Below are 23,137 nucleotides of genomic sequence, written 5' to 3'. Positions count from 1 at the left end.
GTAACTGATCTGCACAATCTCTCCCACAACAACTGTTCTCATAAACTGTTAGTTGCCAATCTCCAACTATGTAAGTTCTACTCAATTTGTAGCATTTTTTCTTTAATCATTGTAAACCGCATAGAACTTCACGGTCCTGCGGTATAGAAACTGTTAATATTATTATTGTGCATTATAAATGTTTGCCTATAACAACCTTGTTGTATTATATGAAAATTAATAAACGCGTTTTACACTAAGTAACAATGGCCTGGTCATACAAAAAAATAGTTAAGATGTGATGTAATGGATGAAATTCTCTGTGGCATGGGTACCTCTTTTTCATCTCTTATATTTATTTCAAGTTGTAGCCTCTTAAGTCCCAAGAAATTGTCCAGGCCTAAGTCAGATAGCTTCGGCTTCCTAAAGGTTGTGGAGAGAACTGCAATTGCTGTGTTAGTCCACTTAAATATGCGGAAATAAAGATCAACAAGCAAGGTGTCCACCGAGCTGATGAAGAGAGAACTTGAAAGCTTGTCAAGAGATATAGTGTTAATCCCCCAAAAATACGTATCACCTACAATAATAACAATAATAACTTTATTTTTCTATACCGCCACAATCTTGCGACTTCTAGGAGGTTTACATTCAAGAGAGCTGGACATTCAGCGAGTTACAATATGCAGATAGTTAGAGGAAATACAGAGTACATCAACTTTAAGAATGCGAAAGTATAAAGTGTACAGTACGCTAAGACATTTTCGAGAGGACCTGTTAGGAAAAGGTCGCGAATTATAAAAATACATCGAAAAATTACAATATACAGTTTAGGAAATTTTCAGAGGGGCATATTAGAAGATATGTCCCGAATTGCAAAATACGGTTTGATAAGGATTTCAGAGGGGAGGGGGTAAATTGGGAACGAGAAAAGAGAGAAGTGTTAATCCTATTCTCACAAAATAGACCAAAACATGTTGGGGCAAAGCATTTCAGAGCACTGGAGGTACAAAGAAGGCGCCATATTGACATGCAGGCTCTAGGCGGGTGAGGCCAACCATCATGAGGAGTGGGTAGGAAGACCAAGAAAAGAATCGAGATAAGGAGCACCATTGTGAAGAACTTTACCTGCCAACATGAGACTCTTATAGCAGATATGAAAAGAGGGGTCAACTGTTCCTGACAGTGTGCTTTAGCGATCAGCGGTGGTGTGGCGAGGGTGGCGCTCCTTCCCCATGCCCACATTGCATCGCTTCCTCTGACATCACTTGCTAGGCACAGGTCCAGGAAGTGTCAATGATGGCGCGAGAGCAGGTTGGGGGTTGCCCCTCTCACTAGGAACGTTACAGAGGGCATACATGCGCAGCCGCCATGTTGAAACACTCTATAAGCCAAATGGGTATATCAAGTTTTAATAAACAAAAACCATAAAACACAACTGAACCATATATACAGATTTTGAAAGGAAATGTTCATTTAGCAAAGTCGAGGTGGCTGCCGGACACCGATGTTGCCTTTATTAATATAGATGAGCCAATAAAACATGCACAACCTTGAAACACTGACGAGGACCCAACATGGTCTGTGTTTCAACCTAATAGTCTTCCTCAGGGGTCCCGGTGTGGTCTCTTCTGAAGTATGTGGTCCAAGTGCAATGCTATTACTTTTCTATTCGGTCTGTCCTCTCTCCCCATCCTTCCAGGTAGCATCTTTTCTCTCTGGCTCTTTTTCCTTTGCACAGTCCCTCCTTGCTCCCTTTTAACGTCATAGTTCTTGATCAAGCTAAGTCAGCTTAGAGGAGGAATCTGCAGATGCAGCACCCAGGCTGTGGCGGGTCCCAATTTGAGGCTCAGGCAGCTTCTCCCTAATGTTTCTCTTGGACTCTTTGTGAGGCAAAAGTGCAAAGAGACTCCTTTGAGTGACTGGAGCTTTTTTCAGGCATATGGGCTCCAGAATGATCCTCCTTGTAGGGGGGGGGGGGGGTCACACTATGAGCTCCTTTTACGAAGCCGTGTTAGCGTTTTAACGCCTATAATAGCGCGTGCTAAGCTGCCGGCCGCGCTACACTCTCATTGAGCTGGCGTTAGTTCTAGCTGCTTGCGCTAAAACCGCTAATGCGGCTTCTTAAAAGGAGTCCTGCACTACTTTCTTCTGCATGGGCCATCATGTTCTGCATTCTGTGTCCTTTTCTGTCTCAGAAATTCATGGAAGCTTTTAATGTTTTTCTTTGTTTCAGTAGAATTCGAACACATTTTCACTGTTCTTTGGTAACTTTGCAGCCCCAGGCCAGTATTCATTTTTAGACTGTTGCCTTAGCAACCAGAGTGACCATGGGCCTTGCGGTAACCTTCCTGGCTGATACAGGAAACTGTGGCTGGCCCTTCTTGGAACTGTGAAGACTTTGTTGTATTAATCTTATGAGATCACCTTGTCCATGCCAGACCATTACTCCCAATAATGTTTGACCCGTTCATTTAGTTGCATTCAAATTTGTGCCAAACATTGCAGAATGGCCAATGATGGCCGACTGCTCCTGACACTTCTGGCCTCCATCATTACAACCGTCCAGGACATCATCTGCAGAGGCATGCCCTTGGAGAGGGGCCGAGGACGGAGCCACCAACCCATGCTGGCTTGAGCCTCCAGCGTCCGGGGCAGACATCTGTAATTCGTCCACCTGAGGAGACCAGCGTGAGAGCAACACATGCAGGGGTGGACTCATGTGGGCTCTTGCCAGCCGTACTGAAACCCTCCCAGTGGCGGCAGGGCTATGCACACCAGCCCAGGCGCTCAGCGGATGGGTCATGCGGCATGGAAGTGTGATATCAGCGCTGCGTGTCTGGCTGTCCAGCTCACATGAGGGGGTTACTGGCGGCGCGCAGTGAGAACCGCAGGGCACTATAGTGAGAAAGCCACAATGGAGCAGGTCAGCAATGGTTAGGAACATGAGCAGTAAATTCTCGAGCGGAGAGGGGGGGGGGAGGCAGGCAAATGACCTTGGAGGGCTGAAGTTTGAGGACCCCCTGCTCTAACATCAGAGCATTTACATCTACTGTAGCTTTGTAAAAGGAGCCCTAAGTGAGAAAAACGTGAAGGTTCTTTGTTTTCTCTAGTATAATTTAATGAAAATACTTAATTGTACTTAAAAATCTCGATAATAATTAGCAAGAATATTGTTTAACTGTTGTCAAATTTGCTTATTTTTGTGCACAGAATTTGGACTTCTTTTTGCACACAGAATTCCACCAAGAGTGTTTATCGAACTAACCTGATCCATATAAGCAGTAACTGTCAGCATTCGTGCATAAAGACTTACCGTATTTTTTGCTCCATAAGACGCACCTGACTATAAGACACACCCTAGATTTAGAGGAGGAAAACAAGAAAAAAACATTCTGAACCAAATTCTCCCTGCCAGGCTCTGTACCCCCCCCCTCTGGTGCTCTAGTGATAGGCCAGGACAAGGCAGACAGCATGAAGCACACAGGACATCAGGCAGGGCCCCCTCCCTGGTACCTTATTTTAGTTCCTCCAGTGATCTGGCGGTCCTGCCCTTCTCTGTGCTGACTCTCGAACTAGCTGCAGCAGCATCAGAGAGGCGCTAAAGGCAGACGCGCGCATTTTGCATGCCTGCCTTGTTCCGTGCCGCTCTGTAAATGGCTGCTGTCTCCAGTCTGCCCTTAACTACGCCTCCAAATATATGCTCAAGTTTTAGGCAAAAGGAATGGGATTTGAAATACTGCCTTTCAAAGGTTACAATCCCAAACCAGTTCATGTATTGTAATGGAACATTAAGGGCTCCTTTTCCCAAGCAGAGGAAAATGCTCGGATGCTCACTTTTAAAACCAATAGGAGGAAATTTATTTTTCACTCACAGAATACAGCTCTTCCTCCGCATTCGCAGGGGTTAAGTGCAAAGCCGGCCCACGAATAGAGAAAAATCACAAATAGGTTTTTGGGCCGGCTCTGACCCACCCCCGCCTCTCTCGTGTGTCCTTGGACCTTACCTGGTGGTCTAGCGGTAAGGTGGGCCAAGAGCAATCTTCCTATGCTTCTTCCCCATGCAGAGCTGTCATCAAAATGACTGCTGTGAGTTCCCGCGAGACTACAACAGGAACGGCAGCCATTTTGACGATGGCTCTGCATGGGGCAGGAGCATAGGAAGATCACTGCTGCCCCGCGTCACCGCTAGACCACCAGGTAAGGTCCGGGGAGGTTCAGGCAGCCTGCACATAGAAGAAAAATAGAAAAAAAAATTGTGAATAATCAAATTTGCAAATAGGGAAACTGCGAATACTAAGAGATAGCTGTAGTTAAGCTCTGGAACATATTGATAGAGGTTGTGGTAAGAGCGGATGGCGTAGCTGGTTTGGAAAAGTCAATAGTCTGTTATTGAGAAAGACATGGGGGAAGCCACTGCTTGCCCTGGATCGATAGCATGGAATCTTGCTATTCTTTGAGATTCTGCCTGGAACCTTGATACTCTTTGGGGTTCCGGATTCTTTTGTTACTCTTTGGGATTCTGGAATGTTGCTACTCTTTGAGGGTTCTAGAATCTTTGGGATCCTAGAATGTTGCTACTCTTTGGGGTTCTGGAATCTTTTGTTACTCTTTGGGAGTTCTAGAATCTTTGGGATTCTGGAATGTTGCTACTCTTTGGGAGTTCTAGAATCTTTGGGATCCTAGAATGTTGCTACTCTTTGGGAGTTCTAGAATCTTTGGGATCCTGGAATGTTGTTACTCTTTGGGATTCTGGAATGTTGCTACTCTTTGGGATTCTGGAATCTTTTGTTACTCTTTGGGAGTTCTAGAATCTTTGGGATCCTAGAATGTTGCTACTCTTTGGGGTTCTGGAATCTTTTGTTACTCTTTGGGATTCTGGAATGTTGCTACTCTTTGGGAGTTCTAGAATCTTTGGGATCCTAAAATGTTGCTACTCTTTGGGAGTTCTAGAATCTTTGGGATCCTGGAATGTTGTTACTCTTTGGGATTCTGGAATGTTGCTACTCTTTGGGATTCTGGAATGTTGCTACTCTTTGGGGTTCTGGAATCTTTTGTTACTCTTTGGGATTCTGGAATGTTGCTACTCTTTGGGAGTTCTAGAATCTTTGGGATCCTGGAATGTTGTTACTCTTTGGGATTCTGGAATGTTGCTACTCTTTGGGAGTTCTAGAATCTTTGGGATCCTAAAATGTTGCTACTCTTTGGGAGTTGTAGAATCTTTGGGATCCTGGAATGTTGTTACTCTTTGGGATTCTGGAATGTTGCTACTCTTTGGGGTTCTGGAATCTTTTGTTACTCTTTGGGATTCTGGAATGTTGCTACTCTTTGGGAGTTCTAGAATCTTTGGGATCCTAAAATGTTGCTACTCTTTGGGATCCTGGAATGTTGTTACTCTTTGGGATTCTGGAATGTTGCTACTCTTTGGGGTTCTGGAATCTTTTGTTACTCTTTGGGATCCTGGAATGTTGCTACTCTTTGGGAGTTCTAGAATCTTTGGGATCCTGGAATGTTGTTACTCTTTGGGATTCTGGAATGTTGCTACTCTTTGGGATTCTGAAATGTTGCTACTCTTTGGGAGTTCTAGAATCTTTGGGATCCTAAAATGTTGCTACTCTTTGGGAGTTCTAGAATCTTTGGGATCCTGGAATGTTGTTACTCTTTGGGATTCTGGAATGTTGCTACTCTTTGGGAGTTCTAGAATCTTTGGGATCCTAAAATGTTGCTACTCTTTGGGTTAGCCACCTGTGAGAACGGGCTACTGCGCTTGACCCAGGAAGCCTCTTCTTACCTCGCTGGCCGCAGCGGGACGTCAGCCTCAGCCGCTTTGGCCTCCTCACCTCTTCCCTACAGGCACGCGGGGTGTGGCGGCACGTGGAGATGGCGGCGCGCATGCGCCCCCTGACCAGCTGATCTCTGACGCCGCCGGTTTGTGTATGGGCGTAAAGCCTAAGCGGCGCCAGCCTGGGCCCAGAGGAAATGTCGCCGCGCGCCGAATCCGCGCACGCGGGAGGAGGCGGGGCCTGAGACGTCTCCGAGAACCCTGAGGAGGTAGGTGGGCGCCGAGAGGCGCGAGCCGTTCCCGCCCAGCTGGCTCGCGACAGGCCCCGACGACGCTTCGCTCTTCCGGCGTCCCGCCGGAAACGGGAAGTGGCGTCAGGGGAGGGCGGGGCCTCCTCGGAAAGGTAGAGAAGTTGGTGTCATGGGGGACGGGGGAGCGGCGGCGGCGGCGGCGGACGGGCTGTGCGGTGAGTTTGACGGCGGAGGGGGGGCCCTGGGCCTGGGAGAGGCCCCGGAGAAGGGGGCCAGAGTTGGAAAGGGAGAAGCGGCCTCTCGCCAGGCGCCGCTCCAGCTTCTCTCTGGCTCTTAGGAGGGGGGGGCTCTTCGAAGGCTGAAATGGCCACTTTGACTGGGGGAGGGGGAGGGGGCTCTTTCTTTTGGAACAGCCCTAATTCAGAGACCTTCTTCCTTCCTTCCTTCGCATCAGCTTCCAGTTGGCTTTGGAGGAAATCATCCTCTTCTTGGACTTTTATCTCTTTTAGGGGCTGCTGACCCTGAAGGTGGGTGTCAAAGTCCCTCCCCCAGGGCCCCAATGAAGAGGCGTTGAATGCATTGGGGAAATCCCGAAAGCCCAGCTGGGTTGAGGGACTTGGGGATCCCTGGCCTAGAGCAGGAAAACATAAATACTTTGTTGCATCACAGAAAAGGCACATGGTCTATTTATTGCAGTGGTCTCAAACTCAAACCCTTTGCAGGGCCACAGTTTGGATTTGGAGGGCCACAGAAAAAAAAGAGTTAATCTTATGAAAAAAATGACAATTTTGCACAAGGTAAAACTCTTTATAGTTTATAAATCTTCCCTCCCCCAAGGCCTTTGCTGCATACAGCTTCCCCCCTGGCCTCCCGGTCTTAGTTTCAGCTAATTACCGCAGCCTGCAAAGAGAATCGCTGGTGCTGTAGCGTTCCTTGCAGGCTGCCATCAGCCTCCATAGCACGTTCCCTCTTCTGCAGTCTCAGGGACACTATCGCAGCAGAGGGAACGTGCTACTGAGGACGGCAGCCTGCAAGGATCACTACAGCACCGGAAATCTTCTCTGCAGGCTACAGTAATTATCTAAAGGGAAGAGCAGGAGGCTAGGGGGGAAGCCAGAGGACACTGCAAAAAGTAAGCAGCACTAGTATAGACCGCAGGCCGCAAAATAGTACCTGGTGGGCTGCATATGGCTCCCGGGCTGCAAGTTTGAGACCACTGATTTATTGTGAGCTTCTATACCGCTGCTTGGCCTCTCTCATCCTCCCCAGTTGGTGTAATCTTATTCTTTTGTCACTTCCATTTCATACTCTGCGACGCACTTCGGTATCTTCCTGTCCCTATGCCACAAACTACAGTACTCCACCTTCATGTATATTAACCCACCCCAGCTATGCTTTGTATATCTGAAAAAGTGGACTCAAAAGCTCATATCGCAATAAATTAGTTAGTTCTTAAGATGCCACCTGTCTCTCTATTTTTGGGAAAATGTGTAGTGCTTATGGTCTTGAGGCTCCAGGGCTGTCTGCTTTGCACTTATGTATAGAAAAGGAAAATTTGGCTTATGTCTTTTTAGTTTTACCTAAGGCACAAGTACAGCAGGTGTTTATTTCCCTGGCTATGGAGGGTTTGCAATCTAACCCCCCCCCCCTTTTTTAACTCTACTATGACCCAGAGCACTAAATGTTCCGAAGCTCATAGAATTCCTATGAGCGTCAGAGCAGTGCCCTGGGCCGCAGTAGAAACCTCTACCATGGCTTAGTAAAAGGGGGAGGAGGGTAAGCTTGTTCTGAGCCAATGGACATTTAAGTGACTTGCCCAAGATCACAAGGAGGGTCTGTGGAATCTGAACCCTGGCTTTCCTAGTTCTCAGCCCACTGGCTACTCTATAAGAATTCATTATGTTCCATCATTTAGCTTTCTTGTATGGAGACAGATGTTTTACTGTATAGTTCTTTAATGGCGGAAGAATTCATACAAAAAGAGGGACTTGTTTAACATGCATTGTCAACATAAGTAATGTTTCATTCCTATATTAAAAAGTGTTTTTCTTAGTTGATCAAAACTTTTCTTGAACGGCATATTGTAGAATTGTTTCTCATTATGTTATGTGCAATCTTGTATCCATTCCTGCTGAATCCTCTCAAAATGGAGTTCTAGGTGGATTAAAAGCAGAATATCCCTACATAGAATTATATGTTACACAGAGTTATATAGTCTTTACAGGCTTTGGTGTCGCTTTTTGGCTCCTCAAGAGTACTTTTACTTCAAGCGTACCATTGAGTGCTCTAGAAAAGTGTCCCCTGAGGAATGCGTCCTCTATACACCGAAACTAGGATCCTTGTTGGGACCAATGTTTTGAATAAAGACATCTCCCTTGCCCTTTTTGTTACTATCTACATTCCAAGGCAAGGTGTTCTTCTTTTTTTGCCTCTCTGCTTGGTGAAGCAGTAAGAATACCAGCCGTGCTAATTCTTCTCTTCTAGTTTGAAAATTGGACAGCAAATGTTTTTTTTACTGTAGGAAAAACTAGAAGCTGGTCAGTTTGCATAATTAAATAGTTGTACCTTCTATTTTTGTTCACAGAACTTGGTTGGAATTGAGAAAAATAATGATATTCAGGTTTAAAAAAAATTATTAAAAACATCTCTTTTTATAGAAGTTTTAAAGTAGTTAAGCAGTGGCTAAAGGAATGAAGTGAACTATGGATATGTTATTGCACATTTTTTTATTATGTCTTATACAGTAAAACCTTTGGATTGCAAGTAACTTGGTTTGCAAGTGTTTTGCAAGACAAGAAAAACATTTTATTAAATTTTAACTTGATATACAAGCAATGTCTTGCAATACGAGTACATACAGTGCCACATCATCACAACTGAGCCGATGGGTCTCTCTCTGACGCTCTGGGGCTGCAGTAGAAACCTCTGTCATGGCTTAGTAAAAGGTGTGGTTAGACAATCAGCCAGGTCCACAAATGAAAAACTTAAAATACTATCTTCTGTAGTTCACTCATCTTCATCTTGTTTGTTCATAATCTGGAAAAGAAAAAGAAACATTCCTGCTTTATTGGGTCCCAAATGAAGAGAATCTTCTTTCTATGCCAACAGAAGACGCTACTGTTGTTTAAAAGTGAAAGCATTACTTCAACAGTCTCTAAATCGAAGTGCTTAATAAGTGACCTCCACCAGTTCACTGGTATGACTTTTCTTTAAGACATCATCAATAAACATCTATTTCTTGAATGATTGATTCCCCCTTAGCTCTTAAGTTTATTATAGGTGGCATTACAGATGGAAAGATTTCTGGATAGCCATGTCATAGCTAACTCCTCTTCTTCAGCAGTTAAGGTTTGTCCCTGGTACCGGATATTGGCAATATATGCAAGAAAATAAGGTGGAGACGGTGTCTGTCTCATTTGGGGGGTTTTAATTCTCCATCCACTAAGAGCATATATATATATATATTTTTTTTTAATACTCTCTGTAACTGACCTCATAACCAGCCTTCTTCAATGACCCTCAGAAGTACCACCTAGGGCGCAAAAAAATCTCATTGTCCCAGGCTTTAAGTACTACTTCCTCACTGGATCATCTGTTTGTACTTTTATGAATAAATACGTAATAAATATTCTTAACGTTTCTTATAAATAATTTTTTAGTTCATTATGTAGCTTACTACTTAGCTTTAATGTGATCTTCCTTTCAGGGATAGCGGTGCCGACATGTTTCACCCAAAAGTTTTTTCAAGGACACTGATCCCTGGCCTGGTATTCCATATTGCTCCCCTGAGTCTAGCTTGAGCAGACTCTGGACTCCTCAGACTTGCAAAAAGTTCTCCAGTTCTGTGGCTGCCTCTCAACCTTCTCTCTCCCCTTCAACCCGTGCAAAATTTTGCCCCATTCACATTACCCCTCTCCTCAAGTCACTTTATTGGCTCCCCATCCATTTCCAAATACAGTTCAAAGTCCTCTTGCTACAAGTGCATCCATCCTTCAGTAACTGTCCCCCCGCGAACTCCGTTCCTCGGGCAAGTCCCTCTTATCCATACTCTTCTACTCCACTGCTACCTCCAGACTTCGTCTCTTCTATCTTACTTCACTCTAAGCATGGAACAAACTGCCTCTAGCAGTATTCAGATCCAAGCTAATAGGCCACTTTTTCAATGCTGCCTTCAACTAACTCCCAATTGCCATAAAATTACCTATGTCCATCCTATCATTCTATCTGCAAGAAACTCCCCAACTCTTATATGTCCTGTCTGTCTAATTAGATTGTAAGCTCTTCTATTGTGTGTTGATTGTACAGCGCTGCATACGCTTTTCTGCGCTAAAGACATAATTAGTACTAATAACTAGGTCTCATTACATACCTGTGCTAGAATAGCATGAGTCAGTAGTAAAGTAGCCCAAGTTGATCATTTTCCCTTTAGTCCTTTGAACTCTCTTGCATTGGAGACTGTTTATGGATCATAAATCCACCAGTGGTTGATGTCACCCATTTTTTATGTAATTAACGAACCATAACAGATAAGCATCAGCATCCTTGTTACATTTGGTGTAATATTAAGACATACATTATGAACCATCTATATTCCCTGCCCATTCACTATCCGTAACATTCATTGACAATTCTCAGTTTTTCCCTCTGTTCCTTCCAGCTTTTCATATATTTATTTATTTATGAAGAGATTCTTCCAAACTGTACACTGCCTATGAGCCCATCCTGCCTTTTCTTCAATATTATATTTCATACTTCTGGACACATTCATTTTTTAGGTGGTACAAAACTTTACTTCCAGTAACATCTTTGACAGGCCAGTGACAAGACCTGTCCAAGACTGGCATCAGATGTGTGGCTGTATTTCTCTGGGGATGCACTTACTGTTTCCTAGCTCCAGCCAGAATTTTTGACCTGGTACTTGTCATCAGAACCCCATAGCACCAGAGGGACTTGAGGTGGCTAAGTCAGTGGATGGTCCTTGGCCGGCCATTCAGCACAAATCTGACATGAGCCCATCTAAACTGATTTCACCACTACTATTGCTATTACTTATTTCTATAGCGCTACCAGACGCACGCAGCGCTGCACAAAGTCGCAAAGAATAAAAAAACAGTCCCTGCTCGAAAGAGCTTACAATCTATACAGGCAATATGGATACAGTTAAGGGAGTGGGTTCTTGTAGCCATGCAACTGATATTCCCTCCTGAGGAAGCGTCTTTTTTGCAAAACTCAAGGCAGATATTTCAATAACTTTTTTCTCATCTCTTCTAGAATTTCCTTTGATCGTGCCATAGTGCTCTTGCAGGAACCTCGTACTGATCACTTTCATGGTAAGTTTCAATATATAGTGAGATTTAACAGAACTGGCTGTAATTCAGGTGACCACATTTAATTGATATTTAAATTCAATTGGTTAAATATCTGAAGGGGTTGACTTTGTTCGTTAAATAAATGAAGTAATTTTTAAAAACTCTTATGTGATTATTAAACAAAAGGAACCTGAGTAAAGTATTACTTTTGGTTTAAAGATCAAAAACCATGCATGCTTATTAGGTGTTTCATAAGTTGTATGCTGACATTCATACTATATCTTGGTTGTCTGAATATCAATGCTGTTAAATATGTATATATTTTTTAATACTGTTTCATGGTAGTCCTATTAGGTTTCAATTTACTGATTTTGAGTTTACCTCATGGATTGTATTTATGTGTATATTATTGTTATGCTGTTAACCAAATTGTATGTTTTATGTTAAACAGTACCTGTTGTACAACGCCTTGGGTGAATCTTTTCATAAAGGTAGTTAAATAATTCCCATTAAATAAATATATGCAATTATAGGGGAAATCAAGAGATAGGAGGGACTTTTTCCCATCACTATACGAGTGATGGGAAAAAGGTCCCATGCACAGATGCTCAAGGCCCCTCATTGGCCCAGGACAGAGCATTGATGTTGGCGGAGAGAGGCCCTAGCTGAACAGCTACCGGAGGTCTTCATTCAGCGCCAGAGCTGGTAAGGAGAAATGATGGTAGCAGGGTAGAGTGGAGGATAATGCAGCAGCGCTGGTCATTGGGGGGTGTACAGAAAAGTAGCGTCAGTCATGGGGGGGGGGAGATTGCAGGAGAGCAGCACCAGTCACTGTAAAGGGAGTACAAAAGCGTCAGCTTTCTGGTGGACTTGAATGTAAACAAAGACCCCCTTTTTTGGGCCATTTTTTTTGGGGGGGGGCCCAAAAATCTTTTTGTATTTGAGTATTATATGGTAAGAACAGCTTTAAAAACGTAACTCGTTCTTAACCCAGGGACTGCCTGTATTGCTTTAAGTGTTGGGATTCAGTTGGCCTGTTTGCAGATTGGCTGCTGGAGCCGTCATTAATGCCCGTATGATCATTCTTAACCTTTGTAAACAAGCCTGAGTTGTCATGGTAACAAGAATTTGAACCAGGAAGAAAATAATCAGGACAGTCTCGGAACAGTTTTTTTTTTTCTGGATAGAGCTGTCGTCTCAGGTACTTGGCAGGTGTTAGCAGTCTTTTTCTGGTCCTTGAAGGAATGAAACTCGACTGCTTTTTAGCACATGGGGCAGGTATGATGGTCAGAGGCACATATCAGTCAATGATAAGGGGGACCTCCCTTTCAGTAGCTTACAATTTCTTTTAATTTTTTACATTTTAAACCTTTATTTTTGAAGTGCAGTCAAACTTCGGTTTGCAAGATGAGCAAAACACTCCCGCAAAGCATGCCTCACAAAACGACTCGCAAACCGAGCTCTCGGATATGGTGGCCCAGGGGTGGGTACCTGCCTGTGGGTGCTGCAGCCCCTTCAGCAGGGTGGCTTCCTTCCCTCGGGGTCCCCGTGTGGCTGCCCCTCCCTCTTCGGCCAGTGCCTCCCGGTCCCCGATTCAAGCCGGCCGCTATCCTGTAGAAGCATGCGCACGACCTCTCAGCTCCCGAGCCAAGCCGGCTGCCACCCCGACAACACGTGCTCTACGTACAAGCACACAGGTGGTACACACATTGTCGGGCGGCTCAGAGCCATGACACTTCGATGGTGACTTTTTTACCAACGATGCAAATTGCTAGCGAAGAACCATCTCAATTCATTTCCGTTGTTTCCATTGATGGATAAGTAAATTTGAATGAATCTAAATGGGGAAACAATTCTTGAAAATAGAGTAGGCCTTGAGATGAAAAGGAATTATCTCAATAATATTATCTACCTAGTACAAATGGTAATGTAGCAATATGCTAACCCCGCGTGCTTCCTGCTCAATTTATAGAACTGATGTCCACCGTTGGGTCAAACATATATAGTAGCAAATAGCGTTATGCATTTAATAGGTATCATAAACGTTGAAAGATACGCTATAAGTCTACAGTGGCTTGTTAAACTTTGACCCTTACTTGCTGGTGTAGAAAAACAAAACCATTTTTTAATGGGATTTGAAACATGCTTTTTCTAATAGTTGGTTCAAAAATGTTCCTAGATGACTCTTCTTTTGCAAAAGCTTTTTAAAAATACCCGATTTTTGACATTTTTTAAAAAAATCTAAATTTAAAGTGAAATTGTAAAGTAAGAAGATTGGCTTATAAGTTGAAATACATTTGAGAACAAAGTCATGTCCCAAAATAACAGACAAAACTTTTCCAGGGATAGCTTCATTATTACAGGAGCCACTTTTAACACGTCCATTTTTTTTCAGCCCAGTTTAAGGACTTTCTATGTGTCAGTTTCAAATAATGAAAATCTTTATTAGTTCCATTGAATAAATTGTAAAAAGTAGGACAAGATCAAAGTTTTATTTGTTTTGTTTATATAACCAAGGAAATATTTTAACTCAAAACTGAAAATTTTTGTAGGGATACTGTACATGGTTACAGTATGATATCAAACAAAAAGCTACATCTCCTCAAGTATTCCGCTGATGAACCTTTAAGTTTTACCAACGTTAGTTTGGGTCATGTAAGATTCAGCATACAAAGTTTCATTAAAATCTGTGATGGTGAGGTGGGACACTTCTCTAAAATTAGACCACTTTAACATGGAATGACCCTAACAGAAAATGCTACAACTGTATATGGAGGTAACTGATTTAAATCTGTGATGAAAATCTCCAAACACGTTTCTTGTGTACACTCACTCTATTCCTGGACATGTGGGTAGTCAATCCCATCTCACAAAATCTTTTCTAGGAAACTTCGTTTACATATTTTTGACCCTCCTGTCTTACCTCAGGACTGCCTTCTGACTTCCAGTTGTCTTCCTACAAGCAAGAGAGTAGGCACTAGTCTTTTCTGCTTGTTTGATTTTTCTCTAACATCAGTATTTTTGCAGCTTCGTGTGTTTGTGCTGCAGAGGTTCACCATGGGAACAGCTCTGGCTGCAGGAGATTGCAGCCTTTTACTGTCAGTCTGCTTCCAGGAGTTTGGATGCTCTACAGTGCTCCCACCTGGACAGCCTGCATTCACAGATTGGGGCTCAGGGACTGTTCCCTTGGAAGTGTTGCTCATCCCAGGTTCATTTGTTAGTGAGTTTGAGCTCAGTCTGCATGGCTCCATGGCAGTGTATCCAGGATCAGGTCCGACTGTGTTCATCTGTTCATGTGCATAATGTTTCTGGGTGAGGTGGAAGTCTCTGGCCTGAGAGGCAGTCGGGTTCCAAGGTTTGTTGAAGCTGACTCAGCTTCCATCTTGCAGCACACAGCATGGCCTAGTGAGTAACAAGTCGACAGCCTGTGAGATCGATTTGGGGGGGGGGGGTCTTCAAATTGGGATTTTAAGAGGTTTGGGAGTTAGCCTTAGGTCCTCCACCCCAAAAATCCTAAAATATCCGTGTTTTAGGGGTCATTGTAGTTTTCACAGGCAGTTTTATTAGTAAAATTGCTCTCACGGTGGCCATCTTGGATTTTTCAGATCTGAATTTAAAGCTTTTTTTCTGCCTGTACAAGCTTAGTTTTTACAAGAAAACACATCAGATGGACTCCTCAGGGCATGATATTTCAGATTTATACCCTATTTGCGGCAGGTGGCTAACAAGCTAGCATCTGGATGACCAGCTTCAAAAACTACCATTTCCAGGTAGATCCCACATGGCCATTTCTTCCTCCTATATCAGAGCCAGAAAGGGACTTCCTCTTTCTGCACGAGGTGTAGCTTCCTTGTGCATGGAATCTTTAGCTTTTTCCTCAGAAGAGATTTGTAGAGCTGCCACTTGGTCCTCCATACATAACTTTACAAAGTTTTACAGGATAGACATGGAAGCCAAGTAGGATTCTACTTCTGGTTCTTCAGTTCTGGCAGCTGGCTCATTAGTCTAGCCCTGAATTTGTGGGACTGCTATGTTACTTACCACTTGTCTAGGAATAGAGTGGGATTGTACAAAAATGAAAGATTAGGTTCTTACCTTTGCTAATCTTTCTTGTAAATCCACACTTTGTTCCTGGAGCCCGCCCTAGGACTTGCTGATTCGCCAATTGTTTGCCTCAGTAAGTACTGGTAAGTTGGACCTTTTGGTTCTTTGACCAGCCTTTCTAAGATTAACATCCAATCATATTGCACATTTTGCCCTGGAGGTTTTTAGCTAAAGTGTCCCACCCTGTTAGTACAAGCTTGTTCTGATTTTATCAGTTTTCTGCAACCTGTTTTAATAGTTCATTACGACTATGCAGTTTTATGATTTGAGCAGATTAGACTTGTTTCTCGGGAAGTATCGCCGTACCCCCTCCCCTTTCTGTGTCCTGTACATGTATGACTACTTTTCCACCAACTGGAAGTCAGAGGACAGTCCTGAGGTAAGAGGGGAGGGTCAAATATATGTAAATGAAGCTTTCTATAAGAGATCTCACAAGATGGGATTGACTACCCACTTGTTTAGGAATAGTGTGTGGATGTACAAGAAAGAGGATTAATAAAGGTAAGAGCCTAATCTTTCAATATTCTTCCATTGAAAGCTACAAGTTATAGAGAAAAGAAAGAAAACCTTGCTGAAACTTTTTACCATTTATATTTTCCAGGGTCTTTCTGTTAATAAGAGTTTAAACATCCGCTTGAAAAGTGGGTGACAAGGGGAGACCTTGTCAAGAGAGCAGCCATCAGCATAAGAGATGGCCGCCCTGAAACGGAATAGAGCACAGGCATGGCCAGAGGAGAAGGGGGACCGGGAGCATGGTTTGTACAGCCTGCATCGTATGTTTGATATTGTGGGGACACACCTGACCCATAGGGATGTGCGTGTATTATCCTTCTTGTTTGTGGACGTAATTGATGACTATGAAAGGGGCATGATCCGTAGTGGCCGGGACTTCTTGCTGGCATTAGAAAGACAGGGCCGCTGCGATGAAACCAACTTCCGCCAGGTGCTGCAGTTACTAAGGATTATTACCCGCCACGACCTGCTGCCCTATGTCACTCTGAAGAGAAGAAGGGCTGGTAAGTTGGTTCCTTTCCATCTTCATTTGCTGCTTGTAGTATGTCTAAATATATGTTTATTTTTATCGATTTTGTACCTCGCTTCATCAAACTAATAAAACTTGAAACTGGATAGCTATGGGGTCCTGCTCCCACTTAGATAGTAGGCAGTGGGGTTCCTGTAACGCTGATTCTCTGAGGACAGGTAGGCATTATATTCTCACATGTGAGCGCTTTCATCCAGTGAGCCCAGTGCAGACACTGCCAGAGTACACTATCACTTTAAATCTTTGCGATGTGCAGATGCCGTTTTTTCCTCCAGGGCAAAGAAAGGGTGTCAAGTGGCTTTGAGAAATGTACTCGATGCAAAAGGACCATTTTAGGCTCTGACCCCTATAACTGGAAGCGTTCAGTGTTTGGATCCTGAGCACTGTGTGCATGCAGAAGAGATGACTTAAAATCAGTAGAATCCAATATGACAAACCTTTTGAGTCTGCATCGACATTGCATGACTGGTCCACAGACATGGAATAAGCATCGTCTGCACTGACGCTTCATCAGTAGTGCTTGGCATCAGACTTGTTGTTACCCATCTGACTGTCCTTAGTTTGTATACAATTTGAATTGTCTGTAAAGGGCTATACCATCTAGTAACCTATTATCCTGCATTTCAGTATGTCCAGATCTTGTGGACAAGTATCTTGAAGAAACATCTATCCGTTATGTGATGCCTCGGGCTCCAAGTGACCCAGATAATGGTTCTGTCCACCCACATACATCAGGTAATACTAGTGTGTTAAAGAGCTGGTGGGTGATGGGGCTGTCCTTTGAATTTTTCCACTCTTGTTATCAAAAAAATACTTTTGTTTGGGTCTGTCTTATGGTTCAGTGGCAGTGCTGCATGTTGCCATGTTAAAAACCTAGGTTCAATGTCAGAGCAAAATGGTCCAAGTAAGGAGGACATTAGAATGAAACACATCATAGTAAATACAAGAGATGCTAACTTTGCTTAATGGGGGTGTATGAACAATCCTCGTGAAACCAACAAGATGTTTTTTAATCAGGTTGCTCAGGTAGCAGGACCCTGGTGCAATCACTGAACTGGGTGATTTGCAACCCCTGGAGGGAGGAAGCTATGGTCCTTGTTTGAGACTGGCACCAGGGCTTATGAATGAAAGAGTCCTAGTGTATAGTCCCAAGCGAAGCATTGGCCAGACTAGGGCTCCAATGTTCTAAACCTACCGTGTATTCGACCCTAAACCAGTTCCAACTGGTACCTACCGATGCACATAATGACTCAGTGCAATCTTTTCCATGCTTCGTAGCAACCTATTTTTTTCAGACACAAATTGTATTACCAATGAAAAAAATTTCAAAATAGCAAATGAAAAAGCACGTGTGTCTCGAGTGCGTGTATTAAAGGCGCATCTTATGAGCATTTCTTGAAAGTTGCCAATTGCATACTTTGCTGGTAATTTTCTGCCCCCCCCCCAATCCAATAGCATCGGCACACCTATAATTGACATATGCGTGCCTACGACGTAGCATTTCCTGGCACATGTGCACATTTAAGCCTCTTTGTGTTTGTATCGTTCGCTTTCTCTCTGATTGGATGGGATTTTTGTGGACCTCCGCAAATCTCATTTGCATGTAAGATTCTTTACGCACAACACTACACTCAATATATATGCCAAAAATCCTAAAATAGAGACAACAAAAAAGGCACAACCAGTCACAACAGGGTTTGGATGGGGGACGCCCAGAATGAACTGCAATCCTAACCTGTACCAATTCCACATGAGAAGTAAAGGGAGCTCTCAGTGTGAATAAACAGCAATGGGAGCAGAAGCTCCGACACTTCACTTCTAGGTTGAGGCAAGAAGCCTCCACCAGCACACCATCATTGAGCCCCCTATGTGTGTATAATGAAAAACACCTGCAATGAAGCCCTAAATAAATTATACAATCTCAACAACCCCGTGAGCAAATCAAAACCTCAACGGTGGAATTTACAAACTGAGCGACCCCCACACAAACCCTGCCAGCCGAAACCCGCTACGCTTGATGTAACAATATCAAAACTTGCCAAAATATGCAAAAAATACACTAAATTAATCAAAAATATATCAAAAAAATACTTATCTGAACAAAACCGCCGCAATTGAAAACGCCAGGAGCCGAAGTTCAACCACGCTGGTTTCGGGGAGGAGCCCTTCTTCAGGAACCTAGCCCCCGACCATAAACCAAAACAAAAAAGCAAAAAACCAAAACGCAGAGCGGGACGCTCAGTTTGTAAATTCCACCGTTGAGGTTTTGATTTGCTCACGGGGTTGTTGAGATTGTATAATTTATTTAGGGCTTCATTGCAGGTGTTTTTCATTATACACACATAGGGGGCTCAATGATGGTGTGCTGGTGGAGGCTTCTTGCCTCAACCTAGAAGTGAAGTGTCGGAGCTTCTGCTCCCATTGCTGTTTATTCACACTGAGAGCTCCCTTTACTTCTCATGTGGAATTGGTACAGGTTAGGATTGCAGTTCATTCTGGGCGTCCCCCATCCAAACCCTGTTGTGACTGGTTGTGCCTTTTTTGTTGTAAGATTCTTTAGGCATCACACGCCATTTTGAAATTGTTAAATTTACCGGCACTACAGGGACCTAAGGGATTTTAACAGCAATTTTAGAGCATCAGGGCTTAGGTATGCTTTGAGGAAGTGAGGGGATATAAAATAGGACAGTAATTTAATTGCTAATGAAATTAATTAAGCCAGATCTAAGCCTTGTTCTGAATGAGCAGTAAGAAGCTGCTGGGTCAAGCAAATGTTAATTAGTAAAGTGATTTTAAAAGAGAATGAAAGGACAAATCCTCTGTGCACCCTTGTGCATTTTTGAAGAGACTTTCTAAAGGTATGACTTGCATCAGTTGTACACTTGTTGGTTTTTCTGTGTGTGTTTAGACTTCCCTTATGCTTATGTAGGCAATGGGAGCTTTTTTGTCTATGTCTCTTTGCTTTCTCTCTGCTAGTGCCTCCCCACCACCCCATGGTCTGCTGTTCCTCTGGCCCTCAGATTTGTGCAAAGAGGCCTGGCCGAGGTAGAGCATCTCTCAGTAATCAGCGCAAACGGAAGACGTCTGTGACACCAGATCCTAAAGAAAAACAAACTTGTGGTAAGAGAAAAGGGCCAGTCTGGGGCCTAGTTAGACAATTCTTTTTTTTTCTTTTTCTTTTTCATTTAAGAGTTTAATTTTCCAGTTCCCAAAAAGAATACGTTCCATAACATCCCTCTAGACTGGCACAGATGGGTAATGCACACTCCTACCAGCAGATGGACTGAACTACTGAACTTCATTGTCCCCTGTAAGCCAGTCTGTTCTCGGGACCGGATTCTCAAACCTTGCCATGCCTTTAATGATGGTCACTAAGCTGGTTCCAGCCAGTATTTAACCGACTGCTTCTCAGAACAACTCACCATGGCTCTTTTCCAGGCTTCCTAGTAGACTCCAACTCTGACATGCAAATGTAGTACAATGAGGTCATTAATATTAAAATGGTAGTAAAATGGACTCATTAATATTTAAACGTCCACTCCGGGCAATTCTCTATCATCGCTGGGTGATTCTCAAACCTTGTTGAACTATATTTGCAGGCATAATGTTGTGCCTGAGATCTGCCTGCAATTTTTCACAATCGGTATGCATTTTAACAACTTTGAAAAGTTTATTCAATTTTCTATACCTTTCTCCCCAGGGAAGTGGATCCTGGGATAGCATATAGGTGATTAGTCAAGGTTGGTTTGGGACTAGGAGTTATCTTTATGGGTGGTACAAAGCTGAAAGACTTAGTTCCACCTCCCTAAGACTGGCAGTTCTGATCTTGCTGCTTTCCTGCACTGCACCAGACTATAACTGCTATACATTCTCTCTTTTAAGCTAAGGCACTGGTCTTTGTCCTAGGGGCCACCGCGTGAGCGGACTGCTGGTCTGACCCAGCAGTGGCAATTCTTATGTTCTTATGTACTATGGGCATAACATTTGCTATAAAGTAAATATTTTATAGAAGGACTAAGTGTTTTTGTAACATATCTGCCATGGTACAACATGGCCTAGTAAAGTTGCTGAGTGATTCTGTAGCACACCCTGCCTTAGAAGCATGGATTTTTGTGGAAGAGCTGAGAGTTCCTGGTGGAGCTTTTCTCCCATTATGCCTGTGTACATAATATTGCTCTGTGGCAAGGGCTAAAGACTGACATGGGGACAGAATTTGTTCCAGTCCCTGCGGGAACCATCCCAGTGTCATTTTTTTAAGGAGAGAGGGAAAAATCAGAGTATGAATGGGCCCAGCCACTGACCCTCAAGCCTTGCATTGAAGAATGCTGGCGTAGAAGGACATGGAATAGTTAGAATATAAGCGTTGCCATACTGGGACAGACCGCAGGTCCATCAAGCCCAGTATCCTGTTTCCAACAGTGGCCAACCCAGGTCCCAAGTACCTGGCAGAAATCCAAAGAGTAGCAGCATTCCAGAGCTGAGATTGTGATGTCATAAAGCCTCATCAGTGATGTCACAATGGCTTCATTATCCTATACTTGGCTCACATAAGAATCAGAGTCAGAATGGGCCCAGCCACTGACCCTCAAGCCTTGCATTGAAGAATGCTGGTGTAGAAGGACTGAGGTTGAGAGACACTAAAGAATGACACAGGATGGTTTCTCACGGTTATCCTCTGGGAAGGGGAGAAATTCTGTTCCCGTGTCATTCTCTAGGTAACCTTGCCTTTCGCTACCCTTACTCTCAATCACATTTGTCATTGTGATTCTCACTACTTTCCTGGTGTGTCCTGCCCTTTTCTTTAATACAGTGTTAACTTTCACTATTTGTGGTTCTTGGTCTGTCTGTCTTTGTTCCACCCATTATTTTGTGAACTGTTGTATTTTTGTGCACTTGTACGATTTAAAACGAATAAAGAATTAAATAAATAAACAGCTTAGATATTTTTTGATTTGTGGCATATCAGAGATGATGGTGATGATTTAATGGCCTGCTCTTCTTCTCTGTAGATATTCGCCTCCGAGTGCGAGCAGAATACTGCCAGCATGAGACTGCTCTCCAGGGAAATGTCTTTTCGAACAAGCAGGACCCTTTAGAGCGACAGTTTGAGCGTTTCAATCAGGCCAACACCATCTTAAAATCCCGGGACCTGGGCTCTATCATCTGTGATATCAAGTTCTCGGAGCTCACCTACCTCGATGCCTTCTGGCGTGACTACATCAATGGCTCCTTGCTGGAGGCTCTAAAGGGCGTATTCATCACAGACTCACTCAAGCAGGCCGTAGGCCATGAGGCCATTAAGCTACTGGTGAATGTAGATGAGGAGGATTACGAAGTTGGGCGCCAGAAGCTGTTACGGAATCTGATGCTGCAGTCTGCTCCTTGACACTTTCTCCCTGCCCCAAGTTCTTTTCTTGTCCTTGCTCTTATTTTGAGATTTTTTAAAGACCAATGGAAATACTCTGTTCCCATCGGATCTGAATGGCAGCCATGTGAAGGTTCCGAACACTTGTGCCTCTCTTCAGCCTGTGCACATTTGAGCTAAGTTCATTTGAAAAGAATGAATGAAATGGGAGGGGTTGACGAACAGAGCACTGACACAACCCAGTTCCTTCCCAGAGATTGAGGACAGTCATCGAGTCGAGCACAGCCCTGCACATTTGTCTTGTTTTCTGGGACTTTTTTTTTTTTGTACTGTGTATAAAAAATGATAATAACAATTATAATGATAAATTACTGTTCTGAGAAGACTTCCTTTTTTGAAATCAGAATACTGTGTTTTGCCAAGATTGACACCAAGGGAATCAGCATCTCTTTTGAAAGTTGGTGGTCCGGCTATTGGAACCATGCATAGGTCCTTTCATTAGAACACTTTTTTTTAAAGACAGAAACACAATAGATTTATTATATATATATCTATATATTATTTTTGTTTTTGCAACTGTGAGGTCTATAAACATTTTCTTCCTTTTTCCTATCACTTGTCATGAGCCCACCAGAGCAGCAGATTGGTGAAAAGACTGTTTTTCTATTGCCTAGAAGGCTGGGTAGTGAGGAATGGGGGGCGGTTAGAGGTGAGAAGAATTCATCATTACGACCACAAAACAGCACCGAAAAAAATATGTGATGGAAAAACATACTCTGTGTAGCAATGCCTTAACTTTCTGTAGCTCGCTATCACTTCTTTTCCCTCCACTGTCTCCCTGATCTGACAAATCCTCTATCCCCAAACTGGTCTTTGTTTCTGTCTGTCAGCAAGTATATATTTTGGTTTTAATTGCAAAAGAAAAAGGAAAGAAAATAAAGATTTGTCTAGGTCATTTTGTCCTAGGATGCATGCGATTAGTTGGAATGTGTGTGGAGCAGAAAACAGTAGGACAGCTTTGTATTTCTTTCTTTCTTTCTTTCTTTATTCAACATTTTTCGAGCTGTGAGGCTCAGAATAGCAGGTTGCGAGAAGTAGACAGAAATTATATTCTTATTTTGATATGTTGCCTGGACTTTTTCACTCTCGGATCATTTTTACACAGCAGGTTTTTTGTGTTTTTTAGCACCTTTAGATTGCCCTGCATGCAACTTGCAGCTCAGTTAGATATCTGCAGTATGAGATTAGAATACAGCACTCAGGATATGTGTTTTCTGTGGCTAATATCACCTTGACTGATCAAAGATG

General features: G+C 43.3%; 2 protein-coding genes across 4 annotated transcripts in view; one reads left to right on the top strand and one right to left on the bottom strand.

Moving 5' to 3' along the window:
* The first annotated feature begins 5,901 nt into the window (after positions 1-5,901).
* DEDD (death effector domain containing) lies at positions 5,902-23,097 on the top strand. 3 transcript variants are annotated; one of them, XM_033924355.1, is made up of 6 exons: positions 5,902-6,027; positions 11,281-11,339; positions 16,024-16,438; positions 17,092-17,199; positions 19,441-19,584; positions 21,474-23,097. In XM_033924355.1, the coding sequence occupies exons 3-6, from the start codon at positions 16,114-16,116 to the stop codon at positions 21,848-21,850; spliced, it is 954 nt and encodes a 317-aa protein (XP_033780246.1). In that variant the 5' UTR covers positions 5,902-6,027; positions 11,281-11,339; positions 16,024-16,113; the 3' UTR covers positions 21,851-23,097. The 3 variants fall into 3 exon arrangements, with proteins under 3 accessions (XP_033780246.1, XP_033780245.1, XP_033780247.1); XM_033924354.1 differs by lacking the exon at positions 5,902-6,027 and adding an exon at positions 6,125-6,224; XM_033924356.1 differs by lacking the exon at positions 5,902-6,027 and adding an exon at positions 6,518-6,536.
* The window catches only part of NIT1 (nitrilase 1), a 29,837-nt gene continuing 15,583 nt past the window's right edge, over positions 8,884-23,137 (bottom strand). Inside the window, exon 8 of the mRNA XM_033924346.1 lies at positions 8,884-9,045. The gene's annotated coding sequence lies outside the window, so the exon portion shown is untranslated. The remainder of the gene's footprint in view (positions 9,046-23,137) is intronic.

Source organism: Geotrypetes seraphini, chromosome 16 (assembly GCF_902459505.1).
Source record: "Geotrypetes seraphini chromosome 16, aGeoSer1.1, whole genome shotgun sequence".
NCBI classification, from domain to species: Eukaryota; Metazoa; Chordata; class Amphibia; order Gymnophiona; family Dermophiidae; genus Geotrypetes; species Geotrypetes seraphini.
This window is presented reverse-complemented; position numbering and strand designations above follow the sequence as displayed.